Source organism: Canis aureus, chromosome 5 (genome assembly GCF_053574225.1).
Source record: "Canis aureus isolate CA01 chromosome 5, VMU_Caureus_v.1.0, whole genome shotgun sequence".
Taxonomy (NCBI): Eukaryota; Metazoa; Chordata; class Mammalia; order Carnivora; family Canidae; genus Canis; species Canis aureus.
Window position 1 is genome coordinate 68,209,869 of NC_135615.1, and position 19,066 is coordinate 68,228,934.

Here is a 19,066-nt window from a genome sequence, read left to right on the forward strand (position 1 = left end):
AGAAGAGTATCTGAGGTCAGTTTTTTTTATAAAATGATGTAACACTATGACTTGTGATCCATCATTAAATAACACCAAAATTAGTCATGTAACAGCATGACACTGGAGAAAGGACCTTAGAAATCATACAGTTTGTCTACCTCCATGTGTAAGGACATACAATTAATAGATTTTAATACCTCAACTAAAAATAAAAGCAAATCCAAAATATAGGAAGGGAAGACAATATTTTAGCTTTGTATATCTTCACTTTCAAAGTACTCTTTAAAACATAAAGTTGTGGGGTCACCAAAGTCGAAAATAAAATCCCTTCTTTATTAAAGAATTGTAAGTCTTTTTATATGATGAGGCTTTCAACAAAAAGAAAGAATAATTATCTAAAACACAAAGCAAAAACTAATTTGTTACACAAATTTGTGGGATGTGTGGGGTTCTTTTATTTTAAATAAAGTAAGTTTCTATGGATCCATTTCTGATTGATTTCTTTCCTATTTCTTTTAATCTACCCTTAGGAAATTTATTTATGGCATGGAACATAACATAGAATGCCATGCAGTACTAGTTCTTTACTTTGCCTCCCTCCAACAGATGTGAGTTACCTCCATTAATAGAGAAGGGGTCAGATTTAGGTAAACTTTATACTTAGGTGATATATATATATGTGTATATAAATATATATATATATATACACACACTTAGGTGATATATTACATATTTATATTTATATTTATAAGATATATATAAACTTCTATTAAAATATGTAACTTTAATATTTCTCTCCAGATAAAGAAGAGAAAGCAAGTAAGAGTGCCAGGAAAGAAATAAAAAGTTTGCCTATTTTACAGTTTTCATTTTTAATAAAAATCCAATATTGTAAATGTGCACAGCAATACTTCTATAGACACCAATTTAGCCCAGGTAACCACAAAATATGACACTTGTGTAGGTAATGAAAAACATTAGAAAATGAGCATCCATTACTATTCCTGCCTTTAAGAAATATATTCCCCAGCAAGGCCCATGAGCTCAAACACTGGCACTCAATATTTTCACAGCATCTTAGAAGGGATACCTGTAAGACAATGGCCTTCTCCTAAAGGAAATACAATGTGGATACAAAGTTTATAAAAACAAGAGAATCAGTAAAGATATGATGATTAGCTGTTAAATTAAGGAAAATAATTTATTGAAAAAATAAACCAAAGTTGCTGACAATATAATATGTATATTATGTGTGTGTGTTGTGTATGTAAGCTCTCTATTCTCCAATCCTAAAAAGATAAGGATTTGGGCAAATGAAATATTCACCAGTAAATAGAGAAAGAAATGAGTGGTATTCCCACTTCCTTCCCAGGTCCTTGGGTTGCCCAGAGATATAATGTGGTTGGGAATGAAGAAAAGAGACAGGACTATGAAACTTCCCATTCAGGGTATAAGGTACAATTAAAAAATGAAATGGGGATCCCTGGGTGGCGCAGCGGTTTGGCGCCTGCCTTTGGCCCAGGGCGCAATCCTGGAGACCCGGGATCGAATCCCACGTCGGGCTCCCGATGCATGGAGCCTGCTTCTCCCTCTGCCTGTGTCTCTGCCTCTCTCTCTCTCTCTCTGTGTGACTATCATAAATAAATAAAAATTAAAAACATATATATATATATATTAAAAAAATACTTTATAAAAAAAAATGAAATGGTCCCAAGTCATACTATCTTTCAAAGGATTCGTTTCTCTGAAATATCTAGATAAAAGGAATTTCATTCCCTGAAAGATTTTATGCAGGCCCAATTACTGCTTCTCTACATAATTCTTGACACAGTATATAAAAAATCAAGGAAAAAGACAGTAAGCCCCAATAACACATTTTATTATTCTAGGATTTTAAGTGTATATATTAAAGGCCTATTGAAATTAGCTACATAAAAATATCGTATCTACCAAATAAAAACTTCTAAGGGTAAGGAAAAAACATCAACAAGAAAAAAAAAAAGAAAATAAGGTTAAGAAGAAGATACTAAATATGCTCAAGTAGATTCAAATCATATTAAAAAAGATAGAAAGGTTAAAGGTGTATCATATTTTTGAAAACTGTCAATTGACAACTGAAGATTTAAAATTAACTATGGTAGATACTGAAAAAGCAAAAAATAAAATGTGAAAAATGAAAATAAAATACCAAACAAAACAATGCTACCACTAACCAGGGTAATTTCACCACTGCCATCAGTAAGGTTAATGGAAAGTCACTTGGAACCATCAATGTTAGCTGTCACTTTTTTTTTTTTAAGATTTTATTTATTTATTCATGAGAGACACAGAGAGAGAGAGAGAGGCAGAGACACAGACAGAGAGAGAGAAGCAGGCTCTACTCAAGGAGCCTGATGTGGGACTTGAACCCAGGAATCAGGATCATGCCCTGAGCCGAAGGCAGGTGCTCAACTGCTGAGCCACCAGGCATCCCAGCTGTTGCTTAATATAATGGTAATCATACTATGTTGTGCTGGATACATGTCTCAGTGCTTTGGAGTTTCTAAGAGAAGCTAAGTGGGCTGGTTTTGGGAGCCTTCCTCTACTAGGTCAGAGGATGTTTTGTGTTTCAGGATGCTGCTTAAGGGAAAACCCTTCTCTAACCAAAATCTTTGAATACCACTATTTCACAATATTATAAAAACAGAACTTTTTGGATGAAATAAAAACGTAGTTCTTTGAAGAATCACAAAACATTAGTGAGTATTAATAATTTCTTCTTTACTGTTTATCTGTACAACTAAATAGACTTCACCTGGGCACCTGCCTGGGTGGCTCAGTCAGTTAAGCATCTGCCTTCAGCTCAGGTCATGATTCCTGGGTCCTGGAATTAAGCCCTACAGCAGTCTCCCTGCTCAGCAAGAAGTCCACCTTTTCCTCTCCCTCTGCCCCTCCTCCCACTTGTATGTGCCCCCTCTCAAATAAATAAAAAAGTCTTTTTTTTTTTAAGATTTTATTTATTTATTCATGAGAGACACAGAGAGAGAGGCAGAGACACAGGCAGAGGGAGAAGTAGATTCCATGCAGGGAGCCCGATGTGGGACTCAATTCCGGGACTCCAGGATCACGCCCTGGGCTGAAGGCAGCGCTAAACCACTGAGCCACTGGGCTGCCCAAATAAAAAAATCTTAAAAATAAATGAATAAATAAATAAATAGACTTTACTTACTATTAAAAAAGCAATAACTGGAAGGATGTAAGAGACTATAAACTACTGGAGGACAGGACTATATATACTAATATCATACTGCAGTCCAGTGATGATTTGGGTGTTAATTACATGATACATTTGTTCTCCCTGTACAGATCACAGGAAAGAAATAATAACAAGCATACGTAGCACATCTATTCTGATGAAGTCTCACTGTACCAGTGCAATAATAAAAACTTTTGCTTTCACTGTGGCATACCTGAAAATGTGTCAGCATGTGTGTCTGTGTGTCTTTTCAAGCATTAGTACCTATGAAATGAATGCTTCTCATCTTTGGGATATAAATTCTTTTCAAGTTTCAAAAACATCAAGAACCTTACTGAGGTCTCACAATAAAAATAACATGATAGGGACGCCTGGGTGGCTCAGCAGTTAAGTGCCTGCCTTCAGCTCAGAGCGTGATCCTGGAGTCCCTGGTTCGAATCTCACATCAAGCTTCCTATGCTTCTCCGGCTGCCTATGTCTCTGCCTCTCCCTCTCTGTGTCTCTCATGAATGAATAAATAAAATCTTCAAAAAATAATAATAATATGATAAAAGTATCTTTTTTTAAAAGGATGGGTTAAAAAAGGGAACAATATGCAAAAAAGACAATAACTCTAAGAAAATCTGCAAATGCTATTTTACTTTCATTGTTATAAAATTTTCTGAAAGTTTCAAGTTTTTATTTCATTCAGATCACCTGAAGCACAGCTTTTTATAAGGGTAAAGCTTTACAGCCTGTCATATATTTCATTCATTTTTGAAGTGCTTTGCATTAAAAATATTCTTGATCCAACATCCAAAATCCAGTATCTGATTATATGAATAAGCCATTTTTATAAAACTGAAACTAATTTTTAAAAAACTAAAAGAAAAAAAGATATTCTCAGAGATGAAATTGAGTACTAGAAAATTTGGGCAATTCATACCTCATCAGTGTTATAGATAATCTGGAGTCCTGAAGAAATCATTTCCACAAGGTAAAGGAGATAGAGTGACACTGTATTTATCTGAAAACAAACATTAAAAGGTTAAAGGAAATAACAAAAAGACTATGTTATGAAATTATATGTAAGAGCCAAAATTATAAGTCATTTCCTCTAATAGTAGCAAATAAAAACTATTTCCTTTCCTATTGTGAAATAAAGGAGCTGAGTGTTTAGCTCATCATAAAATCCTAGCTTTGAATATAAAACTCTAAAATCCTCAAATTCATTGTGATGGTTAATACCTGATTAGGGAAATGGCTGCAAATAGAACTGTTAGCAACTGTTTCTATAACATTTGTTCTCTAAGATTTACTTTCAAATTTTGGGTTTAAAGTACTCTACTTTGAAGTCATTTTGCCCCACAGGCAGCTATGTAATGTTAATTCATCTCAAATGTATGTAAATGAAAAAGTTATTTGGCAAGTAAGATATTAGGACTTTGCCAGTACATCATAAACAATAGGCAGTGCATCTTGAAAATAGTCTTATTCTCAGACAATACAGAATTTATGTAAACAACTGCAGGGACATATTAATTTTAATCAATGGTATAGCATATAAAATATATTTGTGAACAAATGAGTTTTATAAACAAATGAGTCACTTTTTTCTTTTAATCTATTCAAGATAGACATTATATGATATAAAAAAAAATGAAGACAGTAATGTCCATTTTAACAAAACCAGATTCTCACAGAAGCCTGAATGGGTGTATAAATTGTGTCAAATAAGTAAGTAGTGAAAGACAAATACTACAAACCTTGAATATGCTAAATGAAACAAGCCAGTCATAAAAGACCATATACTGTATAATTCTATGTACATAAAATTCATAGAACAGGAATATTCATAAAGATAGGAAGTAGATTGGTGATCGCCTAGGGCAAGGGGGTTTTGGGTAGATAGGAAGTAACTGCTAAAGAGCACAGATTTCTTTATGGAGTAATGAAAATGTTCTGAAATTAACTGTGATAGTGATTGCACAACTGTGAATATAATAAAAACCATTGAATTGTACACTTTAAATAGGTGAATTGTATGTTTTGTGAGCTATATCTCAATAAAGCTGTTATATAACAAACACATAGGAATCAGTAAAAGAACTTTCATTTAGCTAGGAAAATGGTAAGTTAAAATCAAAGAGAAAGCACAATTTAATTTAGTGCTGGTGTGATTCTAACCCAGAAGAGTATTTATTACCTTCTAACAGCCTTGGTGGCTCAGGTCTTCCTTGACTCACTTTCAGTCCTTACTGAGTAACTGACAGAAAGTCAGGGCAGAAAGTTATTTGTGTCCCAGAGGCCTTGGCAAAGCGGCCTTATGCTAGCAGGTGTGTTGGGTAGTGCTGCCTAATCATCTCTGCCTGAGACATCTTTGCCACAAGCACTTCATCCCAAACATTCTCAGTGTGTACATTTTCTCCACATCACCACCTGGCCATAAAGCAATTTTGCCATAAAAGATTATATAAAAAAAAAAAAAACTGGTTGACAGATTCGACAGTTTAGTTTCATTTCTCCATTGATGTGAAATTCCCACTTTTATATTATATAAATCTTATATTTTTATAATTATTCTTTGTATTCCATACTTTCTATATTATATAAATCTTAGCCCTCATAATGGTCTCTCTACAGTGATCCAGATGTTTGAACTCACATTTTCCACACGAGTATGGAGTGCCTATGAACAGCATATGACAATATGCCAAAAACAAACATACAGTGTAGATGGTGTTCACAAAGCAATGCAAAGCTTTGTTACAAGTATGAAAGTGCTACCCCTCTTAATGAAGGAAGAAATTTTAGTGAAAAAAGAAAAAAGTGTAATGCCAGATGAGAAGGCAAATCAACAAGCAAAAAAAAAGTATTACTCTAAACAAAAGACTTTGAAAACAAACGCTTAGGTACGATCCAAATAATAAATTCAGTTATTTGCACAATAGTGCCATGAATTTACACATATATTTTTTTAAGATTTTATTTATTTATTCATGAGAGACACACAGAGAGAGACAGAGACACAGGCAGAGGGAGAAGCAGGCTCCATGCAGGACAACATGGGACTCGATCCCAGGTCACCAGGATCACGTCCTGGGCTGAAGGTGGCACTAAACCGCTGCGCCACCAGGGCTGCTCTACACATATTTTAAATGTATTTAGTGTTCCATATTCTGCAATAAGGTTTTAGTTTTGTCATTCATTTTTCATGTTATATTATGTCCTTTTTAATGATCCTCTTTTATTTTTTGTGATTTTATCTTTCAAAGTAAAACTGCCTTACAGTCAATTAGTTATGCGGTGAAAATACATGCAATGAAAATTGTGGCAGCAAAGATGTGAATTGCAAAACTACTTAACACTGCCGCCAGGGCCTGGCAGTGCTGATGGCTCTTTCAGGAAGCAGAACTGTCTTGGACACCGCCTGACTTTTCAGCATTCAAAATCCAGAGGTTAAAAACAAAACAAAAATCCAGGGGTTGTCACGGTCTTGTCATGGTTCAAGTGAGCAAGACACAATGATACAGGAGTCTCATTTTAGGGTTTTTAGACTGACATTAATTTTTGAGTGATCCTTCTTAAAACATGGTAAACATGGTAGAGAAGAGCTTCAAAATATTGCCAGTCTCACCCAAATATTTTCTTATAGCACTGACACTGGTCTATCAGAAATGACTTCAAAGAAATGTCATTGCAGCCATTTATAGCTACACCTCCAAGAGCTCTCTGCTCTGACTTGCAGAATGCCTCTGTGAGAAAATATCATTAAGTGGCAAATTGTACAGAAACAGCCAAATAACAGGTCAACCAGTATTTATTTAAAATCTACCATGAGGCAGGTACTAAGCCTGAATTCTGGGATAAAAAATAAATGAGCTGGTATATTCTGAAAATCGTATTTCAAATAGTAAACATATTTGTCAAAGCAAAAAATACATACAATCTAATTAGATTATAATTATAAGAAGGTCAAGCAACTACATATTCATATAATACTAATTCTCCAAGGTACTGGTTACAAAAAAGTGTTAAGAATTTCTGCTGCATAGAAATGGGGACACTGCTTTCCATGACTCGGAGGAGTCATACTAAAGTAAGACATTTCAGATCTCTAGAGAGACAGAGGGACTATAAAAAGGACATATTCTTATTTTAGTAAAGAATATATGAATAATAAGTATTCTGTCTTAAAGACAGCAGAACCAAATGATGAGCAGGAAGACAACTCATTAAAAAGCATATATAATATCTATATCCTAAAAACAAGGCAACAGGATGTCCAGCTATAAGCAGTACACAGATATAAGAGAAAAAGAAGTGAAAGCAAAACATAAAATACCATAGTACGTTCTTAGCCCAGGTATAAAATTTAATATACGAGACAAAATTTATAGACTCCAGAAATGCCTTTTGGGATTACATTTCAATGTTATGCTTATAGCTTTGTTGAAGGTTGATATATCAAAAATGAAATGTCATGTAACAAAAATTTCTGATTTGCTGTTCTATCACTGCCTACTGTCTTTTATTCCATAGTTCCTAAGTGTTGGCATTCTTCTAAATTTGATAATAAGTTTAAGCTTTTGTCACAGAAAAAACTGTGGGATTCTTTCTTTGAGATAGGGAACAATATTATAAGCCATCCACTTGCCCTTTTCTGCTTGCTGACCAAGACCACAATCTGACTTAATAATGCTCAGTCACAGTAACTAACTCAGCCCTGGTGGCTCCCATTTCACTACCTCATTTTAGGGTTGGTTTTCTGCTTCTGTTTTGAACAATTTAAGAAATCTACTTTATCCAATTTGTAAATAGCTCCAAATCTTCTATGATGTAGAGTATGCAGAGAGAAGAAGAAAACATACAGTACTCTCCTCTTACCTGAAGATGACCGTATTCTTCATAGGAGAGGACCTCATCTCCCGTGTGCACATTGAAAACAGAGTGAAGACAGGTTGCTGGGCGTGGGTCCTGCTTAAACTGCTGGACCTAAAATCAAACACAAAATTCAAATAGTACTAATAACTCACACTATCACCCAAATTTAGAGATTATAAATTATTTTTCATGAAACCTTTCAATAAGGAAAGCTGCAGTCTAAAGGCAGAGTACAGAGCAAAGTAGACATGTTATTTTTCCTAAAGAAACAAAACACTGACAAAACTCGTAAGTACTAAGGTAATACTTAACATGATTGTAGAATATTTAAATGATATTTCAAAAACAGCAAATCAAGTGTAATAGGGAGCTTGTGAATATGGTAGCAGCAGAGTTTGCAGTTTGTTTTGTATTCATTTTATTTTAGAGTTAAATAATAGTTTACTCTGTGGGACAGTATTTCAGGGATTACATCCCACTGTATTGCTATTTGGAAATGCTTCCATGACACTCAATGAAAAGGTGGTTCAGACCTCATGCTAATTCAGTAAGTGTTCAAAACTTCAAATGCTGTTTCCTTTTCTAAGGATCAAAAGTTGTAACCTTCGTACCTATCAACATGTTTTGACTTCCTTTGCCACATATACTCTCTTTACTAAGGTACCAATTCCAAGAGAACATAGGATATACCTGCACTAGTAACTGCACATAAAGTTTAACCATTTAAAAAAAAAAGTTTAACCATTTTAGAGTACTAAGTAAATATTAAATGATACAACAAACTCCAAGGACCAAAAATGAAATCCATCTCCTTTTTTAGAGCCTCTTCAATTCAATTTGGTGAATATTTCCTGATAGGAAGTATGAGATGCATAAAAACAGAGGATGAATCAATTAATGCATAGTTATATGTAAAGGGAATGATTTTTTCTTCCTTCGAAAATATATAAGTGGTTATAATATCTGTGATGTCATGATCTTGCATTGCTTCATTTGGCTAATGAAGCACATAGAACCATATTATTTTCCTCACCTTCAAAATCCTTCTCATCCTTAAAATTCTATCCCCCCAAAATATCTTCTTTTATAAAGTCCCTTCTGAACTGTTTCTCACATTTCTTCCTTTGGACTCCATATCAAGGTGCTTATCCTTCAATAATTTCTCCTCTTTTCTATTAGTTGTCTGTGACTTTCACTATCTTATAACTTTCTAGCAGTTACATTATCCAATATGGTAGATGATGGGGAACAGAGGGCTAACTGGGACAAAGCACAGCAGGTATCCCACAAAGGACCTGCTCCTAGAGTGGGATATGTGTGACATTCCTCAGGAAGTTTCCAATTGTCTTAATGTTAATGTCTTGCTGAAGGGAAAAACAATCTTTAACCTGACCAAGGCAAGGTTTCCAGTATCTAGTAGGTCCTCCTGACCATATGAAAATGCTTTTGAAATCTTTTCCCTACCTCAACCAACTCCCAGGTATATAATCAGCCACTCCTCACAAGGCCAAGGCAGCACTTGAGGAGTCCTTGAAATAGGCAGAGGGACATTCCTCTAGGGACTCAACTGCCTTGATGTTTTAATACTTTGCTAAGGGTAAAAGGCAATCTTAGCCCAATCTCCAGGATCCTGTAAGGCTCCTTTAACCTATAAAAATTTCTTTAGAAATTTCCTTTATTTCTAAACCCCCCAAGATATGAATTGGCAATCATCCCCCAAGCTATGGCCCACGAATTTACATCTGAATGATCTCATGACTAAAGTTTTACTAGGTGGTAATAAATGACCTTTTTCCAATAGCCAGCCCCTCAAAGTCCTGAAAACCTGGCTTCCAAAATTCCTTAGAGAGTACACTATTCCCAAACCTCTCCCAACTTGAAAATAAATGATGGGCCACTTCTCTGGACTCCCAGGCAGCTCTTCCTAACCATGGGTCCTGTCTCCATGCATTAATAAAACCACCACTTTGCACCAAAAAGGTCTCAAGAATTCTTTCTTGGTCATTGGCTCTGTACCTCACCATACCAAACCTCACCTATATTCTAAAACTTCATCAGTAGCCACTAACTACAGACAACTAAATAAATTACAATTAAAGAAAACTTAGAAATTCAGTCCCTCAGTCACACTTGACTACATATCAAATACTTAGTATCCATATATGACTAGTGGCTTCTGCATTGTTCAACACATTAATACAGAACATTCTATTATCACAGAAAGTTCACTTAACAGTGTTGTGCTAGAGGGCTAATACCCTTTTATACCCCACCCCCCAAGAGGCCTGCAAATACCCCACAAACAAATACACGGCCCTCCTTCTCATTCAAGTCAACAATAAAAGCTAGGCCCTACCAGTAGATAATCAGGAATGAGAGGATGAGGATGAAGGTAGGGCTATATATCTTTTTTTTTTTTTTAAGATTTTATTTATTTATTCATTGTGGGGGTGGGGAGGCAGAGACATCAATAGAGGGAGAAGCAGGCTCCTCACAGCAAGCCTGATGCAGGACTCAATCCCTAGACCCAGGATCACGACCTGTGCTGAAGGCAGACGCTCAACCACTGAGCCATCCAGGTGTCCCCAGGATTTATATCTTCTATGTATACAGTGACCAAGCCATCCAGCATAAACTCAGAGAAGGTGAAAAGTCTATTTCTTCTCAGTATCTGAAACTGCTGGCCACAGTCTTAGACTACACAAATAGAAATCAATGTGGTCACTCTTTTTACATTATTATCTCAAGATGCTGAATATTACTCGGGGCTCTTAGACAAAAATATGGTTAAATTAAAATTGTACCTACTTGATAAAGATCTAAAAGGATGAGATTTTATTAGATTAATAAAGTTATTGCTACAGTTGACAATGTAGTGTTTGTCATTTGTCTTCAAGACATACAAATATCCAGCATGAGAATTTGTATTTGATCACTGTGCCAGGGGAAAAGCAACTCTTAAATGATTAAAGATACTCAAAAGGGAAATTATGTAACTATGCTTTGAATCTTACAGCTGTTAAAAGACAAATAATTTAAAATTTCAGGAAAAAATATGATCCAAACTATAGATGCTTTGAATATTAATGGAGCGCATTATATGTGAATTATAGAGAGCAACTATTCTTGAAATCAGTCAAAAAATAAGGGGACATTAATCTTTTTTTATATATATCTGGCACCTGCCAAGTAAAATAAATGATTAAACAAAAAATTTCATAGACCAAAAAAAATCCAGAATAATGTTTTCTCTACTTGTATTTTATTTAGATTTTTCCTGGAAACTTAAATCATTGTGAATAAACAGTTTGTCATTTAGGAAAAGATGAATATTTTGTCATCCACTCTTAATGTATAATCTAACTCAGCATTTAGGTGCAAAAACTTATCTCATACGGGAATGCTGGAAGAACAAATTTTATAAAATTTTAATGATTTTTCACAAGCTAGAAACTACTCAGTAACATTTTAGATGAACAAATTATTTATGTAGATAGTGAGGAACAGCAACATTCATAGCCCATTATAAAGGAAATCTGTGCCTTCTTAACTACTAAATGCAAACTGAATTTATTTTTAAAAATTCTGAATGCTTCTCTTTAGGGAGTATTAGAAAATAAAGTAAATGAGAGAATACGTATATGAACATTTAGAGGTTAAAAAATATCTAATATGAATAAGTAGGCATTAAGAGGTAATACATTACAGAAATCAGATTGCTCTACACTCTGCAAATCAAGGACAACTCTATTCATTCAAAATGCATAATGAATTAAAATATCTCTTTTAGATAGTATTTTTAGAAAATGTGTCAGGAAGCATGTCATGATTTTACTTCAGAAGGCAAAGATGAACCTTAACAGCAAATGATCACTACAAATATGTTCCACTTTAGTTTTAGGAAGAGGTCAAAAGATATATATATTTCACATTTTAAAATATGGTAACATTCCCTACTGCTGCAGGCTCATGAAGGAAATTGTGAGCATCAGTGAGGTGAAGGTTTGGTAGAGGCAGTGAGCTGGACATGTGTGGTTAAATCTCTCTGAATCACTCCCTCATAGTCACATGTGAATTATGATATATCCTTCATTCACTCTACAAAGTTATGTGGATCAAGAAAGATTATAGGGGCGCCTCGGTGGCTCAGTCGGTCAAGTGTCTTGACTCTTGATTTCAGTTCAGGGTCATTATCTCAGGGTTGTAAAATCAAGCTCTGTCAGGCTCTAAGATAGGCAGCCTGCTTAAGATTCTCTTTCCCTCTCCCTCTGTCTGCACACTGCTCCCCCTCCACATGCATGTGCATGCACTCTAAGGAAAAAAAATTTACAACAATAAAAAATGCTTTAAAATCTGTAAAACCCTATATTTTGTGGTATGCATAAATACCTAATCCTAACGTGCTCCATACCTTCTTATATATTATTCTGATTGTCTAACATCATAACTACATAAAGAAAAGAAATGCTAATTCTTTATAATTTAAAAAATTTAAGACCTCTTAGGTTCCATTCAAGTCATATTCAAAAGAAAATATAATTGAGAAGACTAGTCAGAAAAAGACAAATACCATATGATTTCATTCATGTGGAATTTAAGAAAAAAACAGATGAGCATATGGAAAGGGGAAAAAGAATAAAGGAGAGAGGGGAAACAAGCCATAAGTGACTCTTAATGACAAAGAACAAACTGAGGATTGATGGAGGAAGGCAGGTGGGGATGGGCTAGAAGCATGATGAGTATTAAGGAGGGCACAAGTTGTGATGAGCACTTAGTATTGTATATAAGTGATGAATCACTGAATTACACTCCAGAAACCAATATTGCACAGTATGTTAACTAACAAAATTTAAATTAAAAAAAATTGTATGTTAACTAACAAAATTTAAATTAAAAAAAATTGTGAAGACTGGTTAAATAAGCCACAAGGAACTTTTTGTATCATCATTTCCTTTCCTTTTGATAAACAAAACTAATTTCAATCTGTCAGCTTGTTTAGTAAACATGAAATCCATGGCTCTCACAATGTTTCCTTGAGAGTAAAGTTAATTCACAGGCATTAGGCATTCATGAAATGATAAATGTAAAATAACAGTAAATTATTCACACTTAGGAAAAAAATTTAATCATAATTACTTTAAAATATATGACATACTAGTTTAATTCAAGTATACCAATATGACATTATTTTAACCACTGAAAAACCTTTATAATGATTTGCAAAGTGAAATCTTAGCAGACACCTACAGTTTTGTTATATATTTTTATTATCATTGGGTGAGCAAATTTACTTTTTCTGCCAACTAACATTTTCTTGTTACCACATTCTACTGGCAGAATATAATTTTTTTAGCTTCGACTTCAGATACAGATCTTAAGAAGAAAATGTGCAGTCACAAAAACTTAATGTAATAATCACAAGATAAAAACCTACAAAAATGTTAATTGATCAGAACTGACTGCATAATTAGTGATGTGCATCTTTGCCCATGAATCATCGAACCTGAGGGTAGTCTTAGGGAACTATGATACACTCACTAATGTATATGAATAAATATATTAGGACCTGGTGACACAGAGACGTAGTTAAGTAGGAGAAATATCACATTATATTTGTATAGAACTTTACAGTATTTATTATGTATATTATTTTAATAATAATAATTACTGACTATATTATTTTAATTTCCACAATAACCCTATAAAATATGCTATTTTCTAAGCCATTAATTCCTGTCCTCTCTACATGTAAATGATGAAGTATTTTTAAACTGAAGTTCACTTAAGCTAGGACAATCACATGAGCAAAAGGAATTTTGATAAGGATTTCCTTAAGTAATATAATATTTGTTAGAATTATAGATATTGTAAGGTTCCTGAGAAACTGAGTCTTTATCAAGCAAACACCAAATACAAAATACAAACAAATTCAAGCCTAAATAACAATTCTCAATCACCTCATGCTTAAGATGTTTCTTCAATTTCAGTATTTCAAACCCTGGGCTGGGAAGGCAGAGGCTGTTTTAACCCATCTAGACAGCCCCAGGATATGGCTTTACCTTTTGAAAGTACATTCTTCTTCAGAAGATACTACTGCTATACTGGTTAAATTAATCCTTCAGAATGATGTGAGAATTCCAGTCCACACTAGTGTTTTACCTTATCGGCCTGACGCATATAGCAGTAGAGAATTCCTCTCATACATTTTATAGCAGAGTGCTCCAGCTCATGGGTTCTTCCCTTGTCATCATCAATGCGCCTGGGTGAGAGAGATAGCTCATGAAATAAATTGGAAATGCATTTGAAAAGGAAGCAGAGCTTTCGGTAATTAAGTATTTAACTATCTGACTAATCCTATGTTCTGGCGACATCTACTAATTCTGTAACAGTGAAACTCCATTTTCCCAGCAGATGTAGAAATGCTGCAATAAAAAAAAAAAAATCCTATGATGAAATTTGTGTTGATTTATCCTTCTTTTAAGTAAGTAAGCCAATTGCTTCAAAAATAGCATACAATATTTCTACATTGACTTGGCTAAAACTTTAAGGGATATTCTATATTGGAAAAAATCTACCAAAGATTTTTTTTTTTTAATTTGCTGTTACAGAATAAAGGCAATTTTTAGTTATCAATCCCTTTATGCAATGGCCATTTGGATTCAAAGAAACACAGATTGAAGTAGACACATGCCTTCTTTGTTCTGCCATATGTTTAATAATGTCAGGGTGGGCACTTTAGTCAAGGATGCCTTCAAATAAATACACATCCAGTATGATACATGATGTATGTGGGTGGGTACAGTTTTGCATTCTTGGGTCTTAGTTTAAAATCAATCGTCCACTGTTTATACTATTTGTTTTTAAAAAGAAAAAAACAGCTAACATCTAACTAATAAGTGAAGTTAAGATGTTCTTCTGTTCTTAAGTTCCTTTTTTTTACCATGGATCAAAAGGTAATGAGAGTTACCCACTATTGCAAATCAAAGGAACTTATTCATTATTTCACTAAATCTTAACAAAAATATCTGGCAATCATCCTCACTTGATAAAAAGCATCACCAGTCTCCTTAAAAAGCATATTACAATTATCTCCTCTTCCAACTGCAGATCTCATATACCAGGGGTTAGAAGGAATAATGATCATTTTAACATAGCATTGTCAATGTCAGACAAAAGTAAGTTGTCATTAGAACATTATTCCTCCCTTCATATGCAGGAACTACAATAAAACTACCATGATTTTGCTCTATGCTGTATTTTTTTGTCTAATGTCCTACACAAGTGTTTTTTTTTTTAAAGATTTTATTTATTTATTCATGAGAGACAGAGAGAGAGAGAGAGAGAGGCAGAGACACAGGCAGAGGGAGAAGCAGGCTCCATGCAGGGAGCCCAATGTGGGACTCAATCCTGGGACTCCAGGATCATGCCTGGGGCTGAAGGCAGGCACTAAACTGCTAAGCCACCCAGGGATCCCCACCAGTGTTTTAATAGAGGCAAATTATGGCATAGGTAACAATGGACCAGGCATTAATACATGAAGGAAACAGTACGCTTTGGGTTAAATGAGTTCAAATTTGTTTCCAACTCCTACTTTATCTAAAAACAAAAGCAAAAACAAAAACAAAAAAAAATGAAGTACTTCTAAAATTGTCTTTAAAATAATTCTCTGCCCCTAATTTCAATAAGCATTTAACCAAAACAAAATATTTCAGAATAAATCATCCACTATAGAGTTCTATTTTAATGAAGTTCTCTTATTTCTCAATTCTTCTGCAAATAAAATAGAAACCAGAAGAGTATTTCTCTTCTGAGAGAGTAAAAGAATAGTTGCATGTGAGTAAAAACATTTAGGCCACCAATCTATATTTTATTACCTTTTCAAAGATTTAAAGTGAATCTGATGATCCAAAATAATTCCTACATTTTCCACCAGGCTCTGGTAATATTCTACCTCTTTAACAAGCTCTGTGGGTGTAAACTCAAGTTTTAATATGATCTAAAGAACACTTTGACTGAATAAATGAAAGAACTTTAATCTGTGCATTTACTGATTACAAGCTATATATGAGTGTTGAGATATTTCTAATATATCAAATCCTGCAATTATATCTGAACTAGAATTTTATACTTATAAATATATATCCAGTGAAGAAACTGAACATTTGAATCCTATTGTTAGTGCATTATGTCCCTACAAGCAAGCTTAAAGGAAAATAAAATCAATACTGTTTGGTAGAAATTGTCATATGATCTGATTGTTTACCAACAGTAACTAGGGCCACCTATTATTCTCAACTCCTAAAACAGCTATAAATCTGATAACTGGGAGGAAATATGCTGATTTCATGCAGAAGTCTACCTCTCTCTCTCTCTTGGATAGTGCTTCAAAGGTATATCCTCAATGTTGGCTGTGTATTCTCATTTTTCATATATATATATATACACACACACACACACACACACACATTTAGACCATCTACACATACTCTTTGAAGTCAATACTCTTCAAAAAATTACTCCTCTCAAATATAAAAAAGAACTAAATTCCATATTTGAAGCCTAATGTAAAGTCATTTTTTTCACTAGAAATCATTAGAAACAAAAAATGAAAAAACATTACATAATACCTTTTAACATAGCATAAAGTATAGAATCAAGATTCATTTAACAGATTTTGTGTAATTGAGTAGGTTCAGAAAGTTTTAAACTGAGCCATGTAAACAAAAATAAGTATACATAATGAAATTATAACTATATAATAAAATAATTATATTAGTTATAATATATAGTTATATATAATTTAATTTTAAACAGCAGTACATTGAGAACTGCAACATGACATATGATATTTTACTATATTTTAATTTTTTTAAATTTTATTTATTTTGAGAGAGAGAGAGAGCACACATAAGTAGAAAAGGAAAGGAAAAGAGAATCCCAAGCAGACTCCATACTAAGTGCAGAGCTAGACACAGGGCTCAATCACAGGACCCTGAGATAATGACCCAAGCTAAAACCAACAGTCAGACACTTAACCGACTGCACCACCCAGGCACCCATATAAATGATACTTTAAGGGACACCTGGGTGGCTCAGTGGTTGAGCGTCTGCCTCCGTCTCAGGGCTTGACCCCGGAATCCAGGATTGAGTCCCACATTAGGCTCCCTGTGCGGAGCCCGCTTCTCCCTCTACCTATATCTCTGCCTCTCTCTCTCTCTGCATGTCTCTCATGAATAAATAAATAAAATCTTTAAAAATAAACAAACAAGCAAAAAGTCAAACATAGGGCCACTGGGTGGCTGAGTCAGTTAAGCCTCTGCCTTCAGTTCAGGTCATGATCTCAGGGTCATGGAATCAAGCCCCACATAGGGCTCTCTGCTTAGCAGGGAGTCTGTTTCTCCTTCTCCCCCTCCCTCAACACATGCTCTCTCTCTCTCTGTCAAATAAATAAAATATTTTAAAAAATAAAAAATAAAAAGTCAAACATACTAGTTTTTCTTCCCTCCTCTAAAATAAAGTGCAACCATAATACTATATTCAAAAAAAACTATTTCAAAGTGTATTTTTGCAAAGAAATCACCTCACTGTTTCTAATAATAAACTATCTAATTAAGTAAATAACACCAAATTATACTCTTACATGAGTATAAAATATAAATGTGCATAAAATCTTTTTAAGCCCTCAGTACACATACACAAATCCAAACAGGTATGAGGTTTCATGAGATTGTTAATAAGACTGAGAACTAATGCAATGAGAATAATCAAATTACTCACAATTTTTAAAAATTAATAATTTTATATCATACATTCATTAACAGAAATACATATAAGTTTCTAAAGAGAAAATATTGACAGCTTAATTTTTCAGGAATTCTTCTTTTTTTTTTTTTTTAAATGTTTATTTATTTATGATAGTCACAGAGAGAGAAAGAGAGAGAGGCAGAGACACAGGCAGAGGGAGAAGCAGGCTCCATGCACCGGAAGCCCGATGTGGGATTCGATCCCGGGTCTCCAGGATCGCGCCCTGGGCCAAAGGCAGGCGCCAAACCCCTGCGCCACCCAGGGATCCCAGGAATTCTTCCTAATGTAATCTTCTGTATGACTTCATTGCCATTAACAAGTAGAACTAGAGGGCAGCCAGAGTGGCTCAGCGGTTTAGTGCCGCCTTCAGCCCAGGGTGTGATCCTGGAGACCCAGGATGGAGTCCCACGTCAGGCTCCCTGCGTGGAGCCTGCTTTTCCCTCTACCTGTGTCTCTGCTTCTCTCTCTGTCTGTGTCTCTCATGAATAAATAAATAAAATCTTAAAAAAAAAAAAAAAAAAGAAACAAGTAGAATTGGAAACAAATCTTCTATTAATTTTACATGGAAATTCTCTAAACAAATCATCACAACCTAATATTGCAAAAGTAAAAAAGGACTTTGGGATCCCTGGGTGGCGCAGCGGTTTGGCGCCTGCCTTTGGCCCAGGGTGCGATCCTGGAGACCCGGGATCGAGTCCCACGTCGGGCTCCCAGGGTGCGATCCTGGAGACCCGGGATCGAGTCCCACGTCGGGCTCCCTATATGGAGCCTGCTTCTCCCTCTGCCTGTGTCTCTGCCTCTCTCTCTCTCTCTCTGTGTGACTATCATGAATAAATAAAATCTTTAAAAAAAAAAAGTAAAAAGGACTTTAATAATTCTGTTATAAGTACCCCTGCAATTCTCCAAAAGGGAAACAATTTCCTTGCTAGTAATATAAAAAATGTAATGCTTTATATACAAAAGAAAACAAATTATCCAGGGAGTTGGTACATACACAGTGTGCCCACAAAGAAAGGATGTGAAATTCTCTATCAAATGTTTAAAGCTTTCTGAGGAAAGTCATATACACTTCTATTTTTTAAAGCAATATTCCCTATTCCCCCAAAATTTTATTTAGGAAATGTTCAGGACTATAGAAAAATATCTTAAAAACAAGGACATTCACCTACATACCTATAATAT

General features: G+C 34.6%; 1 protein-coding gene across 5 annotated transcripts in view; it reads right to left on the minus strand.

The window, feature by feature from the left end:
- The window catches only part of PHKB (phosphorylase kinase regulatory subunit beta), a 220,795-nt gene that overhangs the window by 154,786 nt on the left and 46,943 nt on the right, over window positions 1-19,066 (minus strand). For all 5 annotated transcript variants that reach the window (XM_077898542.1, XM_077898540.1, XM_077898543.1 and 2 more), the window contains 3 exons: window positions 14,240-14,339; window positions 8,084-8,191; window positions 4,143-4,223 (listed from right to left, as the gene is read on the minus strand). In XM_077898542.1, the coding sequence (XP_077754668.1) occupies window positions 4,143-4,223; window positions 8,084-8,191; window positions 14,240-14,339 (289 nt within the window). The remainder of the gene's footprint in view (window positions 1-4,142; window positions 4,224-8,083; window positions 8,192-14,239; window positions 14,340-19,066) is intronic.